The sequence below is a fragment of the Rhineura floridana genome, chromosome 8 (assembly GCF_030035675.1).
Source record: "Rhineura floridana isolate rRhiFlo1 chromosome 8, rRhiFlo1.hap2, whole genome shotgun sequence".
Taxonomy (NCBI): domain Eukaryota; kingdom Metazoa; phylum Chordata; class Lepidosauria; order Squamata; family Rhineuridae; genus Rhineura; species Rhineura floridana.
The window spans coordinates 38,734,841-38,752,451 of record NC_084487.1 but is presented as its reverse complement, the minus strand read 5'-3'; the positions used below and the strand labels follow the sequence as shown (position 1 = coordinate 38,752,451).

At 43.5% G+C, this 17,611-nt stretch overlaps 1 protein-coding gene across 1 annotated transcript; it reads right to left on the bottom strand.

Annotated features, from left to right (window-relative positions):
• Positions 1-198: 198 nt before the first annotated feature.
• LOC133363386 (protein HP-25 homolog 1-like) lies at positions 199-7,265 on the bottom strand. The gene is made up of 3 exons (XM_061582782.1): positions 7,127-7,265; positions 6,213-6,371; positions 199-1,337 (listed from the first exon to the last, which is right to left on the bottom strand). Exons 1-3 carry the CDS (start codon positions 7,170-7,172, stop codon positions 838-840), a joined length of 705 nt encoding a protein of 234 aa, XP_061438766.1. The 5' UTR covers positions 7,173-7,265; the 3' UTR covers positions 199-837.
• Between the last annotated feature and the right edge of the window lie 10,346 nt (positions 7,266-17,611).

The following is a 17,611-nucleotide window of genomic DNA, read 5'->3' as shown; positions in this document are numbered from 1 at the left end:
TCATTGATTCATCACCCTGGTTCTGTTTGCTCAGCAGCAACCCAGTCGGACAGGGAGGTAAACATAACTTATTACTAAAAACTGCAAATTCCAAATTATAACTGAAATGAATACATTGGTTTATTAAAGGTGTAAAGTTCATAAGAATTAGATTTTGTAATGAAAAACCATAGTACAATCATAAATGATGGAACAAAATAAAATAACAACTGAAAGTTACATTGGTAATGTTTGAATAAACTTAATGTTATTATGGGATTGGCAGAAAACCAAACAAAGACAATACTTTGACATTACAGCAACTTTAAATAACTTGAAAAATATCTTAAAGTGATGTAATATGTATATTCACATAAGCTAATTAATTGAAACAATGCAAATATAAACTAACAGAAGAAGCCATGTTTTCCTCCTAACTCCCTCCAGCCCACTACGTACATATTATTACTCTTGTATATTATTACTCTAAGTTTCCTACAAGTGGGTAGGCCTGAAGCTTTCAGTTTGGGAAAGCATGCGAAAGCAGGGCAGAGCAGATAGCAGCAAGAAAAGAAAAAGTAATCCAAAGGCAATTCCACCACCATCCCCACACACACAAGAAAAAGCTTTTTTCTAAAATGTAAATACTATACATCCCTTGACATCACCCAGCAAATTTGGATCAGGAGGTTGGAATTATCCAATAACTGAACATGAATTTCAATAACTGTGGGTAGTCCTCCATGTAAGAAAGTGAATCACATTCTGCCACTACAGTCAACACAATTTGATTCATAAATCAGCTTTTGGTGCCCTGAATTTGATTACAAAAAGCCAGGATCCAGGGCTCTTCATAATCTAAGATTCAAATAGGAGGTAACCCAAAAAGTAACTAGTGTGTGTTACCCCATTAAAATCTTGCCCTGTTACTAAATATACCCTGTCTTGATTCTCTAACTTAAGGATTGTACTTCCGGACATGTTTTCATAAGCATTTGAGGTAATTTGATAGGATCCTATCACTTCTACACCATTTTTCATCAGTAGAACTTTTGAATTCTTGTATGCCTCCATGTTGTAGCCAAAGAAATAGACTCCTGGGATTTGGCAGGTGAAAATTCCCGAAGCTGCATCAAAATGTCGCTGCTCGTTGTAGAAGATGTTGTGAAACACAATGGGCTGATTTGGTGAAGGATAATTTTTGCCCAGATGTGCAGCAAAGGCAGATTTCTGTTGTGGCTGACATATTCCAGGAAGGCCAGGGACACCAGGTTCACCCTTTTCACCTTTTGGACCAATTGGTCCTAGTTTTCCTGGAGCAGCTGGCAGTCCAGGAGCACCTGGAGCACCTGGAGCACCTGAAGAAGAACCAAGAGGAAGAGAAAAAAATAACTTAGCAGAAAGTGTTATTATAGCAAAGAGGCTTCTGAAAGACTCTATGTCTGTCTCGGTCTCTGTGTGTGTGTCAAATATAACAAAAAGGAAATAATTAGCCCACCCTAACAATAAAAATAAATCACCGGTACATATATGTATATGCATTTATATATATAACTTAAACATATATGCATTGTTTTATATATATATATATATATATATATATATATAATCTGCCCATAGGTCCCAAAAGATACCTAAATGATATTGACAATTATAAGATATATTCACTAATAGGCAAAAAAACCCTTGTGGTTTAAGAATGTACCTATAGCCAACAGATATTTCTATCAAACATTAAAAAGCAGGGAAATTGGGCAGCTATAGTGAATGCCCCAGGGGAGCAGGAGATCTGACCTCCTCTCTGAGATATTGTACTGCCCTACAAATTTGTCAAAATGCAAACACCATTTGGTTTGGTGTTTCACAGTAAAATCCACTTGCTGTGTAGCTTGTCAGAATTTGGTAACATGTGCCTCTGAGCATATGGTGAGTGGTGGCAATGCCTGCAGTCATATAACAGAAACGACATGTGCTGTGCTGATCTTGTTTCAGCAGGGAGGACGCAGCTATATTAAAACAGTTCATATCGTTCAGATAGTTACTTTAAATATATTTGATTTACTTTACAATTTTAGTGAAGTTTCCTATAGTAAATCATTTTCTTTTGCTTCTGTTTCTGTGAATATGTGAAGTACAGCAACACTTTGCAACACTAAAGAATGCTCCAAAAACAATTGTGGAAAAATGGCACTGACTGTTCTGCAGAATAGTTTCCAGTGGACATGAGGAGTGTTTCAGTTTGCACAAGATAAAACAGTGGGAGGTGAAATATATTCTAGCAAAATTCTGCGTGTGCTCTATTTTTTTAATTTTAATCTTAATGTTTTAATATAGACTCCTGCCCCCTAGTGCCTTCACTATAGCTGCCCAAATTCCCTGCTTTTTTAAGTTTGATAGAAATATCTGTTGTCTAAAGGTACATCCTTAAACTGCAAGGTTTTTTTTGCCTATTAGTGAATTTCCCTGCGTTTTAGTCCAAGAGGTAAGAAATGGGATCCTGTGCAAGTTTGCTGAGAATGGATTGATCATTGCATGCTTATTGAGTTCAGTGGAATTTACTCCAGTGCAATCATACTTAGGATAGGTGAAACTGACCACATGGGATGGGGAGGGGAGGAGGGGGAGGGGAGCAGGCAGGAGGGGAGGAGGAGGGGAGGTTTGATCATTTGCATGTTTATTGAGTTCAATGGGATTTACTCCCATGCAATCATGCTTAGGATAGGTAAAATTGACCATGGGGAGGGCAGCCTGGAAAGGGCAGGGGAGGAGGAAGAAGGAAGAGGGGAGGGGAAAGGCAGGTCTGATCATTTGCATGATTATTGAGTTCAATGGGATTTACTCCTGTGCAATCATGGCTAGAATAGGTAAAACTGACCATGGGGGGAGGAGGAGGGAGATGGGAGAGTAGAGGGAAGGAAAAAGGGGAATGGGGAGCAGAAGGAGTAGGAGGGGAAGGAAGGGATTAGAACGGGAGAGATGAAAGAAATTGGAGGAAAGGGGCAAAAGGGAGGTGATGGGAGGGAGGAGGAGGGGAGGGCAGGTTTGATCGTTTGCATGCTTATTGAGTTCAGTGGGATTTACTCCTGTGCAATCATGCTTGAAAATGAAATGGACTGCCTCCAAGTCGATTCAGACTTACGGTGACCCTATGAATAGGGTTTTCATGGTAAGCGGTGTTCAGAGGTGGTTTACCATTGCCTTCCTCTGAGGCTGAGAGGCAGTGACTGGCCCAAGGTCACCCAGTGAGCTTCATGGCTATGTGGGGATTTGAACCCTGGTCTCCCAGGTCATAGTCCTAGGATAGGTAAAACTGACCATGGGGGGGAGGGCAGGGGGAGGGCAGAGGGGAGGGGAAGGAGGAGGGGGAAGGAGGGGATTGGAAGGGGAGGGGGGAGGGGAAGGGAGGGGTAAAGGAAGGGAGAGGGAAGGGGCAAGAGGGAGGGGATAAAGGGCATGTTTGATCATTTGCATGCTTTTTGAGTTCAGTGGGATTTACTCCTGTGCAGTCATGCTTAAGATAGGTAAAACTGACCTGGGGGTGGCCGGGGGAGGAGGAGGGCAGGAAGGGGAGGGGGAGGGGAGGAGATTGGGTGGGTGGGCACTGGGCAGAGGGAAAGCCCCTTTCCTTTCCAAAAGTAAAATATTGCGAACAGTATCATTGCTTTTCAGCGTTTCCCCCACCTTTTTATTCTACAGCAGGTGCACGTAGCCTCCCACCCAAATTTAAACCAAAGCTGTCTATGTCCATATCCACTCCAGACTGTTATTTCACTTTAGGCAGTCATGGCTTTGCCCAAAGAATTCTGAGAAGTGTACTTAGTGAAGGGTGCTGAGAGTTGCTAGGAGATGCCCTGTTCCAATCACAGAGCTTTAGTCAGAGTGGCTGACTGTTAGACCACTCTGGCCACTGGAGCTCTGTCAGGAGAATAGGAGCCTCCTCTCAGCACCCTTCACAAACTATAATTCCCAGGATTCTTTGGGGGAAGCCATGACTGTCTGAAGTGAAATAAAGGTCTGGTGTGGGAATGGCCCCATGATTAGGCAAGCCCAGCAGCTGGGAGTCTGGCTTTTAGAACACTGACAGTTGGTTTGTACTGAGCATGCCCCACACTATCATTGAATTCAAGCCAAAATTTCTTACATTAAAAATTAGCCAGACATTTTTTAAACTTTTAAACTACAGAAGATGAAGGTCAGAGTATGGGGCAAGGTCAGTATTAGGATTACAGGTACTCTGTGAACATGGCTGATTTTTAGTTAATTTCAACAGATTATGAGAACTCTGACAAAAAAGTCCAAAAGGAGTCTGGTTTTTCTCTCTCTCTTTTTACACTTTTAACTCTCTGTTCTCTCTGACTGTTTTGTGTATTGCCATGAAAATTTATAGGATTGTTAAGCAAGCATTTCTGAGTTCTGGACTACAGGTTTTGTAAGGTTTTGTTTTGAAATGAGCTTATGGGAAGCATCAGAATGTCATGGGGTATTTTCAATTTAACATTGCAGAATGCGAAAAATCCATGCTGACTATAGTATACAGCCACTCTTGTGGCAGAATAATCTTCAAATGTAGAAAGATCTTCAGGCCACTGAGTAGTGATGGTGGGTATTTTCCCTTCCATTCTTGAAGTATAAGTCTCTTTGCAAGCGTAACTCCCTCAGAGCTCAATTTCCATTCAAGATAGCCAGAAGCTCTTTGATCAAAGAAACTGTTTGGTCTTCACACAGTACAACATATTCTGGTTTCCAAGCACTATGCAACCTCTTCTGGAGCAAAATACTCATTCACCCCAAAAAAGTGTTCTTTAACATTCATAGATGGGGCTGAGATTGTCCTCCATCAAGAGCAGGGGTAGGGCATTTGTGGCCCTCCTGTTGTGGCTCGACTGCAACTCCCTTCATCCCTGTTAATTGGCCAAGCTGTCTGGGCCTGATGGGAGCTGGAGTCTAACCACATCTGGAAGGCCACAGATTCCCCATCACTGATCTAGAGGTTTTTCGTATTGTATCAAGAAAGCCCAATAATGATTCTAACTGCATATTATGGGGGATTCTTGTGTAACGTAACACCAGCAATAGCTTCTTTGCAATTTGTGGGATGAGGAGTCATTTGCAGCAAATTAAGAATCAAAAGTAGCAAAGGAGCTCTCATGTTGTGTCCCAGATGGGTGGGTCTGGAAACCTGTAAAGTGGGGAAGGAGCTGAGGGTAAAAGTTTCAAGGAAGTCTTTGGTGGGTGGAACAGAGATAATCAGTCCCTTCTCTGCTGCTTTGCAGGAGGAAACCTGATGTTGGTGTTGCATATCTTAAGTCACATCCATACCATACATTTAAAGCACTCTTATGCCACTTCAACAGTCATGGAGAATCCTGGGAACTGTAGCTCGTTAAGAATGCTAGCCTCTTAGAATTACAGTTCCTAGCACCCTTAACAAATTACAGTTCTCAGGATTCTCCATGACTATTAAAGTGATATAATAATGCTTTAAATGTATGGTGTGGATGTGACCATGTTGGTGTTGCAATCCTGCACATAGGAGTAAAGATGTTTGAGGAATTTCATCTTCATGAATTTTTAAATGAGCACTCAAACTATCAGGGGAACTGTGGTAGTGGACTTCCTGCATTGGCAGGAGTTTGGACTAGATGACCTTTGAGTCCCCTTCTAACGCTGTGATTCTATGAACTGATCCACACCTCCAGCACTGTGTGGATTGGGACTTAGCTACCCATTAAACAGAGTGGGATTTGCTTCTGAGTAAGCATGCATAAGCTTGTGCTGTTAATCTCTTCTGGTGAAGTTCTCGTCTCCAAAGAATTATCAAAATGCATTTAGAAATGTGTAAGACATTCTAAATGTTTAGAATTGGCACCTTGGGCTCCCTTTATAATAATAATAGCATTAAACAACTCCCTAATAACATTAAACAACAATAGCAATACAGAATTGTGTATTTTGAGAGAAAAACATTTTAAACATTAAAATGTGAATTTTTCTTCGGATTGATGAGAAATGGGAAGAAACAGATTTATTAAGGAACTCAAAGAAAGGACATGGAATGGAAATAGACTGATTTGTCCCTCTCTGCCTGGAAGTAATCACCATTGAACAGAGTGGGATTTGCTTCTGAGGAAACATGTATAGGCTTGTGCTCTTAATCTCTGCAATTCCAGCAGTTCAATTGTCAAGGCAATATGGGGCAAAGTAATTCCTATCAAATTGGCATAAAATATTACCTTGTTGCCCCTGGTTCCCCTTCTCTCCATTGTATCCATTGTGACCAGGGTTTCCGTTGAGCCCAGGAGGGCCTTGAGGTCCTGGCACACAACATGGAAAATGGTTTCTCTCTTGAGTGTCTTCTGCTCTGACCAAAAAAATGGTCAAACTCCAGATTCCTATAGTCGGAGAAATGAGAAGCAAACCACATTCGCTTTTTCAGAGTAGCTATCAAATAGACTAAAGTTCTTGGGCACACATGTGTGGTCATCTGCTTGATTATTGTACTCTGGGAAACTGGAAGCTGATTGCCTGAACTGACATACTAAGAAACAACTGTGTTTCCGATTATGTGAGGTAAAATGAAAGGTCTGACCATGGTATCCTATCTGTGATGTTCCATTCCTATTTCTCACACTCATCATTTGAAGTTGCAGTCATCACATGATAAACATGCGTAGGTAAATCAACCCTAAGTAACAGTTTCAGTTGGTTTTTCATGTTTATGGCTTCTAGTTTTTCATGTGCAGTAGGGCACTTCCAGACTGTCACTATTTTCAGGTGGAGTTCAATCACATACCAGCAAATTCACGTTTTACAATTAAAGTTCTGCTGTTCATCAGGGATCCAGTCAGGGCCCATGCACATCATGCCAAATTCCAACCGTTCGAATCCCCACACAGCCATGAAGCTCCATGGGTGACCTTGGGCCAGTCACTGCCTCTCAGCCTCAGAGAAAGGCAATGGTAACCCCCCGCTGAATACTGCTTACCACGAAAACCCTATTCATGGGGTTGCCATAAGTCAGGATCGACTTGAAGGCAGTCCAAAGATACAGGATCAGTCTCAGGGATTGAACCTGGCAACCCTAATGGGGAGGGTGAATGTCACTACAAGAAATTAGCCCATTATCAGAAGGAAAGAAAAAACAAACCTGGCCAAAAGAGGCTGTGAGACTGAAGCAGTCTCAGCATCATCATGTGCTTGGAAGCGATCTATGTCTTGAAGCTCTGTAGTCTTCTCCTATGTATTCTTTGCAAGATGCTCTGAAGTTCCCAGTATAACTGATCAGCTGCTTCACTTAAATACATATAGCCCAGTTGCCTGGGTGTGTGCTTGTTTTTGAATTGGTGGTCAGGATAGTTATTGAGCAAGGAAAGAATTCCCCAGATGTTCTTCCTCTTACTTCTTATTAACTCCTCGTGTGCTGCCCTAAAGAACAGTTCCCAAATTCCTCCTCTCCCCACTCCAAAGAACAATCAGCATGATTTAAGAATCTAATTCTGGGAAATCAGAGTTCTGATATTTCTCTAAACATAAACCTCATATAGCAACTTGTTGAAATAAAAACATTTACATAGTAGGCAAATGTGACTGATTTATTTAAAGAATTGAACCTGATAAATCTTTTAGAAAGCTGTGGCAGGCTGTAAGAAAAATAAAGCTGCTCTCAGGGTGGTGGAAACAAGATAAACTTGTTATGTAAATGGTTTCTTTGGAACAAAACACACTGTTTACCCATTCTATATAAAAACCACATTTCAATATGCAAGTTTGTCTGATTTGTCTGCAATTCTCTTTTTTTAAACTGTGAAATCTGTTTGTGGACAAGCAAACTGATATTTGAATATTGCACTATTCTGCGATGCTAGTATGGATTTTCTTAGCAATGATTAACTTTTTATTAATTCAGAGACATTGATAAATTGATTTACAAACCCGATATATCTCTGAATACCAAAAGCTGTGGTTTAACAACTAGAAGGAAAAGCCATTGCTTCATACCCTGCTTATCAGAAACAGAACACATGACTTTCGGGACCTTGCTCTGATGTGGTGTTTAATATTATTATGGGAGGGGGAGAGAAGGGAGAGCATTTCCTTTGCACACAAAAAGTTGTAGATTCAATCAGTGTCTTGAGGTTAAACTACATATTCTGTGGGAGTTTTGTAATAAAATCTGCTGACATTTATTTCAGGAAGAGACCATCGCTCAGTTACTACTGAGCACATGTGTCACATACAGGAGGCCCCAGGTTCAATCCATTGTAAGGTGTACTATTGACACAACCTGTTTTATTTAAAACAAACTCAGACAAACATTAGGCATGAGAAAAGCCCATGAGAAATCCGTCACCTCCACTGCCTTAGAGACTAGTCTCTAGAGCAGTGGTTCTTAACCCTTTTGTGTCACAGACAGGGACAGCACCAGGTTGGGCCCTGGCCGAGGTATCCTGTGGCCCAGAGGGGCCTCTCCTTAGGGTGGGAGGGTAGCACTCCTATTCCACAATCTGCCTGCTCCCAACCATGCTGCAGATCATGGAGAGGGAGCTCCCAGCCACTCCCTCAATACTGTCAGTGCGAGGTTTGATAAGCACGCACGCACACCCCATCTACCTCTCCCATCCCTGTGAATGACGTGCTCATTGTGAGCGCATGCCCACCATCAACCAAGATGGCAGTGGGGGCTTCCTTAAGGGGATGATGGCAGGCATGCATACACAGTGCTCACATGCCTGCCATCAATTAAGATGCTGGCGGCGGCTTCCCTAAGGGGCTGATGCCCCCACTGCCATATTGGTTGATGGCAGGCATGTGTGCATGTCATTTACAGGGATGGGAGAGGTAGATGGGATGCGCAGGTGGGTTTATTAGCCCCATGCCACCTATATGGAAGGGATGGGCTATGGTAACGCGGGTCTGGGGCTGGCTGGTGCCCAAGGGCCCAGGCTTGCCTGGCACCAGTCCTGATCACAGACCCCTTTAAGAATCTGATGAAAGCTATGGATCCCCTCCCCAGAAAAATGCACATAAGCATACACATACAATTTTGCAAGTAACAGGTTTGAGGCCTTGTGTTTAACAAACACACCAACATGCTGGGGGTGGGGACCTTCAACCAGCATTATTAAATCTTTTCATTGGCATGAATGAACAACTAAAGAGGAAGGAGTTCAATGGTCATGTATTAGAGGTATCTCATCTTGCGAGATTTTGGAAACGCTTCAAGGGAGTGACAATATCAAATCAGCACAGCAAAATCTGAACATTGCGTTCTCAGGAAAAACTGATCTCCAAAGTTCATTTCTTGCATGGTCAGATAAAGATGTGCAACTATATAGTGACGTGGTATGACTTTATTACACCTGTCAGTAATAAACAATGTCTTAGGACCCCAAACATGGATTCCTAAATATGGAATGCCTAATCTTATCATCAGATGACAGACTATGGTTACCTAAGCCAAGACACAAGGTTCTATTTACTTTTAAGGAGACTCAATACAAGCGGCTATTTTTCTTTATCTTTAAGTATTGTTGAGGAGAAATATCCATTCAGGAAAGATTAGGGGTGCAATCCAGCTCAAGTTTCTGCCTGGCTGGGGAGAGTTGGATGCTGTGGATTCCCGGCAGTGGCAGCAGGCTCTTGGCTGCACCCACCTCCCCTGGCCTCCCCTGGCAGCAGCCCTCTGCTGCGGCTGAGCTGTGGCACTGCCAGGAGCCTGCTGGTGCCACTGGGAGTCCACCAGGAGTGGCCAGCCCTGTGGATGAAGGGCCAGAGGACGTTGGCGGAAGCTCTGAAAATGTGGCGTTCGAGGGGTGTGGTGGAGGAGGAGCCATTTGTATTTAAAAAAAAAAAAGCTGCTGGCTTTGCTGTGGACTTTAGTGGCATGTGGATGCCAGCAGAGCTGCTACATTGTTAAAGCTGCTCGTCAAGCCGGCAGCTTTTCAATAAAAGTCTTTTTTTTTAAATAGGAAACAGTAAAGGAAAGCACAGATCAGCCCCTTATTACCACGGTTTTGTTTTGTTTTATTTATTTATTATTTGGTTTATACCCTGCCTGTTCTCCCAGTAGGAGTGCAAGGCGGCAATGAGTTGTAAACCTCATACCTTGCTGAAATAATTTCATGGCTCGTATTAGTGCAGAAGTGGCTCTCCCAGTGGGGTAGAGCTGCCTCCTAGAGGTGGCAGTGGTGTTGCTGCCGCTGGTCGCAAGGGAGAGGGGAGATGTGGCGGGAAGGTTAAGGCTGTGCAGGCACAGGGGCAGAGCCAATACAGTCCTCCCACCACTGCATTGTACTGACGTCCTTGCCGTCTCTCCCTCTCCCTCCCAGTAAGCAGTCGCAGCACTGCTGCCAGGAAGCTAACATTGAGACTCCGTTCCACTGGGCAAGCCAGTTATATTTCAGAAGTTGCATTTTATTCACACAGGAGAAGACCTGAATAGAAAGAGTATGACTGCTACCCTTTGCTGGTAACACTTGTCTACAGTGATGAGCCAAAGTATTTGTCCCAGACGTCTTTCCCCCCCCCCACTTTCTGGGCATGGAGCAAAAAGACGCCCCCCTTAAAAAAAATTGGACGAAATACCCCATGATGTGTGTGATAGCCATCTGCTACTGTGACTTAACTCCTCGCTGGATTGTCACCTTGCAGTGGTGAGTGGACTTGAGTGTTCCAATGAAACCTGTGAGCGATGCCATCGGGAGTCATGTACTCTCAGCAGGGTCACCCATGGCGGTAAGGTCAAAGGAGAGGAACCAGACAAAGAACGATCCAAGAAAGTCCTCAACGGCAGAACAGGTGGAGGATAACAATGTGTATGTTACAACGGCTGTGAAGGCGGATGAAGGCTGCAGCAGATAAAAGACTTCCAATCATCGTGGTATCCATGCCATTGGATCAAAGCCTTTTTCTGTCAAGATTGTGTGTTGATTGTCGTGCACTGATCTCCCCACATAAAACAAATTCACACACAGGTGTCTTCTAACCAAACCAAACCAAAAATCCCATGGCGATTGGCGAATGGCAACGGGGGCAGGACTGTGAAATCTGGAAGCCCCTAGTCATGGACCGGCACATGGATGGTGGATGCAGACTCAGTCGTCCTGGCTCAAGGACCAAGACAGGTGAGTAGTTTGGCAGCTGTATCCACGACTGAGCAGTCCTATTCAGGATCCACTCTGCTCACCCCGTATGGGGAGGGGGCTAGAAAAGGTGCCCTAAACATAGTCTGCCTCATGTCGCTCCCTGACTGGATCACCGCATCCAGTGGGGTCACCACTTAGTGGTTGCAAAAGACAAATGAACTTTGGAACGTGGAATATACGGACATTGCTGGACAATACAGATAGTGAATGTCCTGAATGTGTGACTGCCATCGTTGTGAGGGAGTTGAGACATTTTAATATTGACATAGCAGCACTCTAAGAAACTCTAACAGCAGGAGAGGGATAATTGAAGGAAGAAAAAGGAGGTTACATCTTCTTCTGGAAAGGACTGCCTGAACAAGAATGACAAATACATGGAGTAGGCTTTGCTATTAAAAATGATCTTGTGAAGCTCTTGTCAGAAGTTCCTACTGGCATTAATGAACGACTCTCAACTCTCCGAATAAAACCAGCAGGCAACTATTCTAAGTGCTTATGCACCAACTTTAGATGCTGATGAAGACATCAAGGAAATATTTTATACCCAGCTGGACACAGAGATACCTAAGGAGGATAAAATTATCCTCTTGGGCGATTTCAATGCAAGAGTAGGGCGTGATTTTGATTTATGGCCAGAAACCATTGGGAAAGAAGGAGTTGGCAATAGCAACCTGAATGGAATTCTACTTCTGACTAAATGTGCAGAGCATAATCTTATTATTACAAACACACTCTTTCACCAGAAAGATAAATTTACAACATCATGGAAGCACCCTCGGTCGAAGCACTGGGATCTCCTAGATTATGTAGTTGTCCGTGCCAGAGATCGTCGTGATGTACTCCTCACTAGGGCTATGACAAGTGCTGATGACTGCTGGACAGATCACCAATTAATTCAATCCACTATGGGCATTAATATTGTTCCTCAATGTATTTGGGCAAATATCTTGAATGCAATCGCAGTGGATTGTACAGGGGACACTGATCATGCTGCCTGGGGCTGATGGGAGTTGTAGTCCAAACCATCAGGAGGGTACCTAAAGTTTTTCACTCTGGAGAAGATCTCTGCAGTCAGGATTCAGAGATGAATTTGTTGTTTCCCAACACAAGACTGAATTGTGTACACAGTGCCAAAGGCAGCAATGGTGCTGTCATCGCTGACCAAGCTCATAATGGACAGCAATCCCTTTGAGCAGTAGGGCTCTTTTTTCCCCCTTTGAGCCTATCCTTGACCCTCTTTTCAAATGCTCAGCCCTCCCTTCATTTCAGCAACCTTTCCTTACATTGCCACTAGATGTCAGCCCAGGATATGCTAAAATAATTGGAGACTAGGGTTGCCAGGTTCAGGGCCTGAGACTGATCCTGTATCTTTAGGAGAAGAGAAAGCCAGCCAAGTGCAGGTGTTCTTGCAACACTGTAATGGGAAAAACCACAAGGTGGAATTCTCCCTTCCCCCTGTACAACTTTTAAAGATACAGAAGTCCTCTTTGAGGCCGAGCCTGGCAACCAAGAGGTCTTCTGTATCTTTAAAAGTTGTGCAGGGGGGAGGGAGAATTCCACCTTGTGGTTTTTCCCATTACACTGTTGCAAGAACACCTGCACTTGGCTGACTTTCTCTTCTCCTAAAGATACAGGATCGGTCTCAGGCCCTGAGCCTGGCAACCCTATTGGAGACCTATTTTTTCAGAGACTTGAAAGTGGTATGAAAGATGGGTAAGAATGAATATGGTATGGTCATCTGATTATCATCAGAGATTCTGCAGTGAATGAAAACTGATATTTCTAGATAGCTGTTTCCTCTAGTGCAGGGGTGAGGAACCTTAGGCTCTGGGGCCAAATGCAGCCCTCCAGCCTTCTCTATCTGGCCCTTGGAACCCTCTCCAAAGGCCACCCCTCCTTCCAAGGCCACGTCTCTGACTAGCCCTGCTCCAGGACTTTCTTGAGTGTTTTTGCCTGACTGGAATGTGTCGAACTGTGATCATGCTGCTTGCCTGCCTGGATGGAGTGATTGGGGGAAGGGGGCAAAATCGCTCTCCTTTATATGGCTAGAATGCACCCTACTGCATAAAGGTAAAGAGTCACATCTGTTGCCCTATCCAGTTTTGTCTGTGGCCTTGCCCACCACTGGCACTTAGCCCCCGGTTTATCCATGAAGGAATGTGTTCCTCACATGGAAAAAGGTTCCCCACCCCTGCCCTAGCATAGTGGTGTGAAACAGAAAGTAGGGGGCAAGGTACAGAAAGGAGTAAAGCATAGGAGCAGAACCACTTGGGAGGCACCGTCACTGCATTCTGGCCAAATGTAGATTTCCTCTTGCAATCGACCTGGTAAAGCACATACTTTGTGAAACGTCCTAGAGGCTCAGTGCCGGATATCGCTAGGAATAGCTAGAAAGATTCCAGCCGGAATGCTGCTGTCAGTCAGGATAGACAATACTGAGCTAGATGAACCAATGTACATAAGTAGCTGCCTGATTTAGAGTCAGACCATTGGTCCATCTATCTCATTCTTGTCTACCGTGACTGGCAGCAGGTCGTCAGAATTTCAGACAAGGTTCTCTTCCAGCCCTACCTGGAGATGGCAAGGATTGAACCTAGGGCATGTTCTGCATGCTAAACAGTTGCTCTACCACTGAGCTGCAGCACTTTCCCCAAATGCTCTGATTTGATGTAAGGCAGCTTCCTATGATGCAAATCTCTAAACTTTTGGTGCTGAAAATGAAAGAAGCCATGAAGCACCATGCATTGAAACAGTGGCACTTTCATGAAAATGGCTACACGACCCAAGAGAGTAATGAAAAGCAAGATGTTGCATTATAGGCTTTAAAACTATAATTTTTTTCCTTTATCTTTTTCTGCCAATAGAGGTCAGCCTAAGGTGGGCTATGATAAATAAAACCATGTAACTCTTACGAAGATAGGAAACTGTCTTATATTATTATTATTATTTATTACATTTATAGACCGCCCCATAGCCGAAGCTCTCTGGGCGGTTTACAGCAGTAACTTCCAAGTGTAAGTCTTTCCCATCACTAAATATATCAGGGATTTAATTGGAGAGTCAAAGGATTCGACCCGAGACAGTTTTCATGCAAAAAGTCTTTGCTCTTCCACTGAACTATGGGTCTTACCCCAAGTGGAATTATGCTCAGTAATTTGCATAATTTATACAGAAAATCCAATTTAGTGCCTTTTTTAATTTTAGTGTGGAGCACACAGTTTAATAGCATCAGAAGTATTGGAGAGTTGGGATTTGGCTATCAGATGGATCTATCTTTCCACTGAAACAGCTTTTCCCATATCAAGATATGAATCAGGTCATTGGTCTATCTAGTTCAGTATAGTCTATGCTGACTGGCAGTGGCTCTTGCGGATTCCAGACAGGAGACATTCCTAGCCCTACCTGGTCTGGAGATGCCAGGTATTGAATCTGGGATGTTCTGCATGCAAACGAGATGCTCTACCACTGAGCTACAGCCCTTCCCTTCTATTCCCAAAAGCCAGGGCAAAAAGGCATGCCAAGACTTGCTGTCAAAATGCATGCAATGGCACGGTTAGATGCACTCAAAGGAGAAGGTATTCTACAATCTGGGGGCTACCACAAAAAAGGACGTCTCATAACCCATGAACTTCATATGGTTGTAGAACTGCCAACAGGGGCTCACTGTAGTCCAACAACTTCTGAAAGACACCACATTGGCTACCCCTGCAAATTACAAGCATCTCAAGAGTCACAAAATGACATAGCCATGTAGGGAAACTACCTATCATGAGCATCATCTTGGGCCTTTGGTCTTCCATTACCCCACTCACTTATAATTGATTGGGTGGGGAGGGAGGTACACAATTGCATTTTTTGAGTAACAAATAATGTTGCTGGCAAAATGCAGTATGACCACACCAGAAGAGCTACCATGAGCAAAGGCTGGATTCTTTACAAGGACTGAGTAAAACCTGCACATTGCACAACAGTGTTGTCTGTAAAAGCCTTAAGGATAGTTTATTCATTCATTCATCCATTCTACAGTTTCTATACCACTTAACGCTATAGTTTCTAAGTGGTGTATGATAAGGTTGCAAAACATACAATAGAGATAAAATTAGTAAAAAATAACCCTAAAATCAGATACGAGCCATTCAACTGCGCCATGATGGATTGCTAACAGAGGTTCCCTCCAAGAACTAAGTGATTAGGCTGGGATATAAAATGAGGTGGTTCTTAAGGAATTCTGGGCCCTAGTTGTCAGGGGCCTTGCAGATGAATAGAAGAAACTTGAATGCAGCCAAGTAGCATAGGGGCAGCCAGTGCAAGCTTTTAAGCATCTGAGTTATGTGCTGGCCCCACCAACAATCTGGCTGCAGCCTGTTGCACCAGCTGGAACATCCTGATAGCAGTTTCCCCTGCTCTTGCTTTAGCATTTTTCTTCTGGGGTACTTGAGAGGAGAATGTGACCAATGATTATACTAAAAAGGGTAGCACTTTGTGTGTGAGATCATGGTTAGTGGATTTTGTGCCTGTGATTGCCACCACCTATATACAAGTCAAGGGCCAGCATAGAATGGCCACAGGTAAGAAACCAGTACAGGATGAATCCACAGATGCAAATGGACTGTGGCAGCTATGTACACACACCTGTATTCCTTCCAAGTCCCCATGTGAATTCCTTCTTGATGTCATGAGCATTGGCAGCAAGCCAGAACTGTTTAATCACTGGCAGGGAAATGCCATCTTGTTGTTTGGAAGGGAATAGCTGTTCTGAGTTAAACAATTGGCCATTTCCCTGGTGAAGCTACATCACACACCAGTGAGGCTGAATCACTATACCCAGAGGCAATGATAACACATTTCTAGACAAGCTCATGTTAAATAAATACAAACAGTGATATGGCCCAGGAGAGAAGTTATGTTTTATTGCCTAAAGCTGCATTCCAAAATAGTGGTGCTCTACAAAGGAATGCAAAAAATTCGATTGCTCCGGTAAGATCGCTGACTTAAGCAGATGCTGCCAGGTGGATCATCAGTATGATGTCACAGTATTCCCAGTTGGGCTATGCACATGATTTCAAGCAACATTCAAATAACTGGATCTCAGATCCAGATCACTGACCACACTTTAAAGGGAGTCTCAGAAATTCAGATATGCCTAATCCTTCCCGTTTTCCTTGGGTCCTAAGAGATTTCACTGTGGAACACCATCTGTCTCACATCACTGCCATTTTCAGCAACCTCTGCTCGCGCAGGATGTTTAAAATGTTCTCCAAATGGCAGTATCCTTTAAGACAGGGATGGGGAACCCGTGGCCCTGCAGATGTTATTGGGCTACAACTCCCATCAGCCCCAGCCGCCATAGCCCCAGCGTGATGGGAGTTGTAGTCCAACAACATCTGGAAGGCCAACGTTTCCTCATTCCTGCTTTAAGGCAAATAGTGTTAAATCCAGTTCCCACTTAAATTCAAACTTGGGGTGGGAGAAAGTCCATCTGATTTGCAAGCACACCTCTCCAAGAGTTGGAGGAACTAGCCCTTAATTATCCAGATATGCTTTTTTGGTCATCTGGTGGATCTCAGAGACAAAATAAGAAGGATGAGTTAGCTGGGCTGGTTGAGTTGCAATTAATATGGCCATGGCTAGAGAAAGGGATTACAATGAAATATTTTGCAAGCATTTCAACAAAGGGAAGGGTTAAGTTTGAAAAACTTGCAAAATAATTCAGTAGTTATCCATGACTCTTGGTGCAAGGGACATTGTAAGAACTAATATATAAGCAGCGATCTCAGAAGTCCCTAGTTCAAAATTAACTTAGCCGCAAAACATCTGGGAGAACTAGAAGCCACCTTCTCTCAGCACATCATCTATCGGGGGGTGGTAAAAGGGACCTACCTTGCTGTAAACCTAGAGAAGAGACAAGTAAGAGGCAATAGTATAGCTGTCTTCACTTATTTAAAGGACTGTCACATTGATGAAAGAGCAAATTTGGTTTCTGTTGTCCCAAACCTGAACCAAGAGGTTGTAATCACAAGAAAGGGGATTTCAACTGAACATTAGCAAGAACTCTTAACTATACAAGCTGATCAGCTGTGGAAGAGACTGCCTTGGAAGGTGGTAATGCTCCTTTGTTACAAGTTTTTAAGCTGAGCCTATCAGGGATGCTGCAGTTGGGGAGTCCTTAATTGACAGGGATTTGGATTACAGCATCTGGGGCAGAAGCCAGGGTGTGCAGACAAATCGTTGTGCCGGCCTGGAGCCATGTTTTGCCAAGGGGGACTGTACGCTGGCCAAGAGATGCTGGCATCACTCCACATGCAGAGGTCTGCGAGGACAGCAGGACTGGGCATAGGGACACTTCCACCCAGTCCTATGCAAAACCAGGTTTGGATTACAGCCATCGATGACTTTTAAAGTACCTTCTAAGTAGAGATACAGGAGAAATTTGATTCAGATTGCATTAAAATGTGAATCTATCAAACAGAAACAATATGAGAACCGAA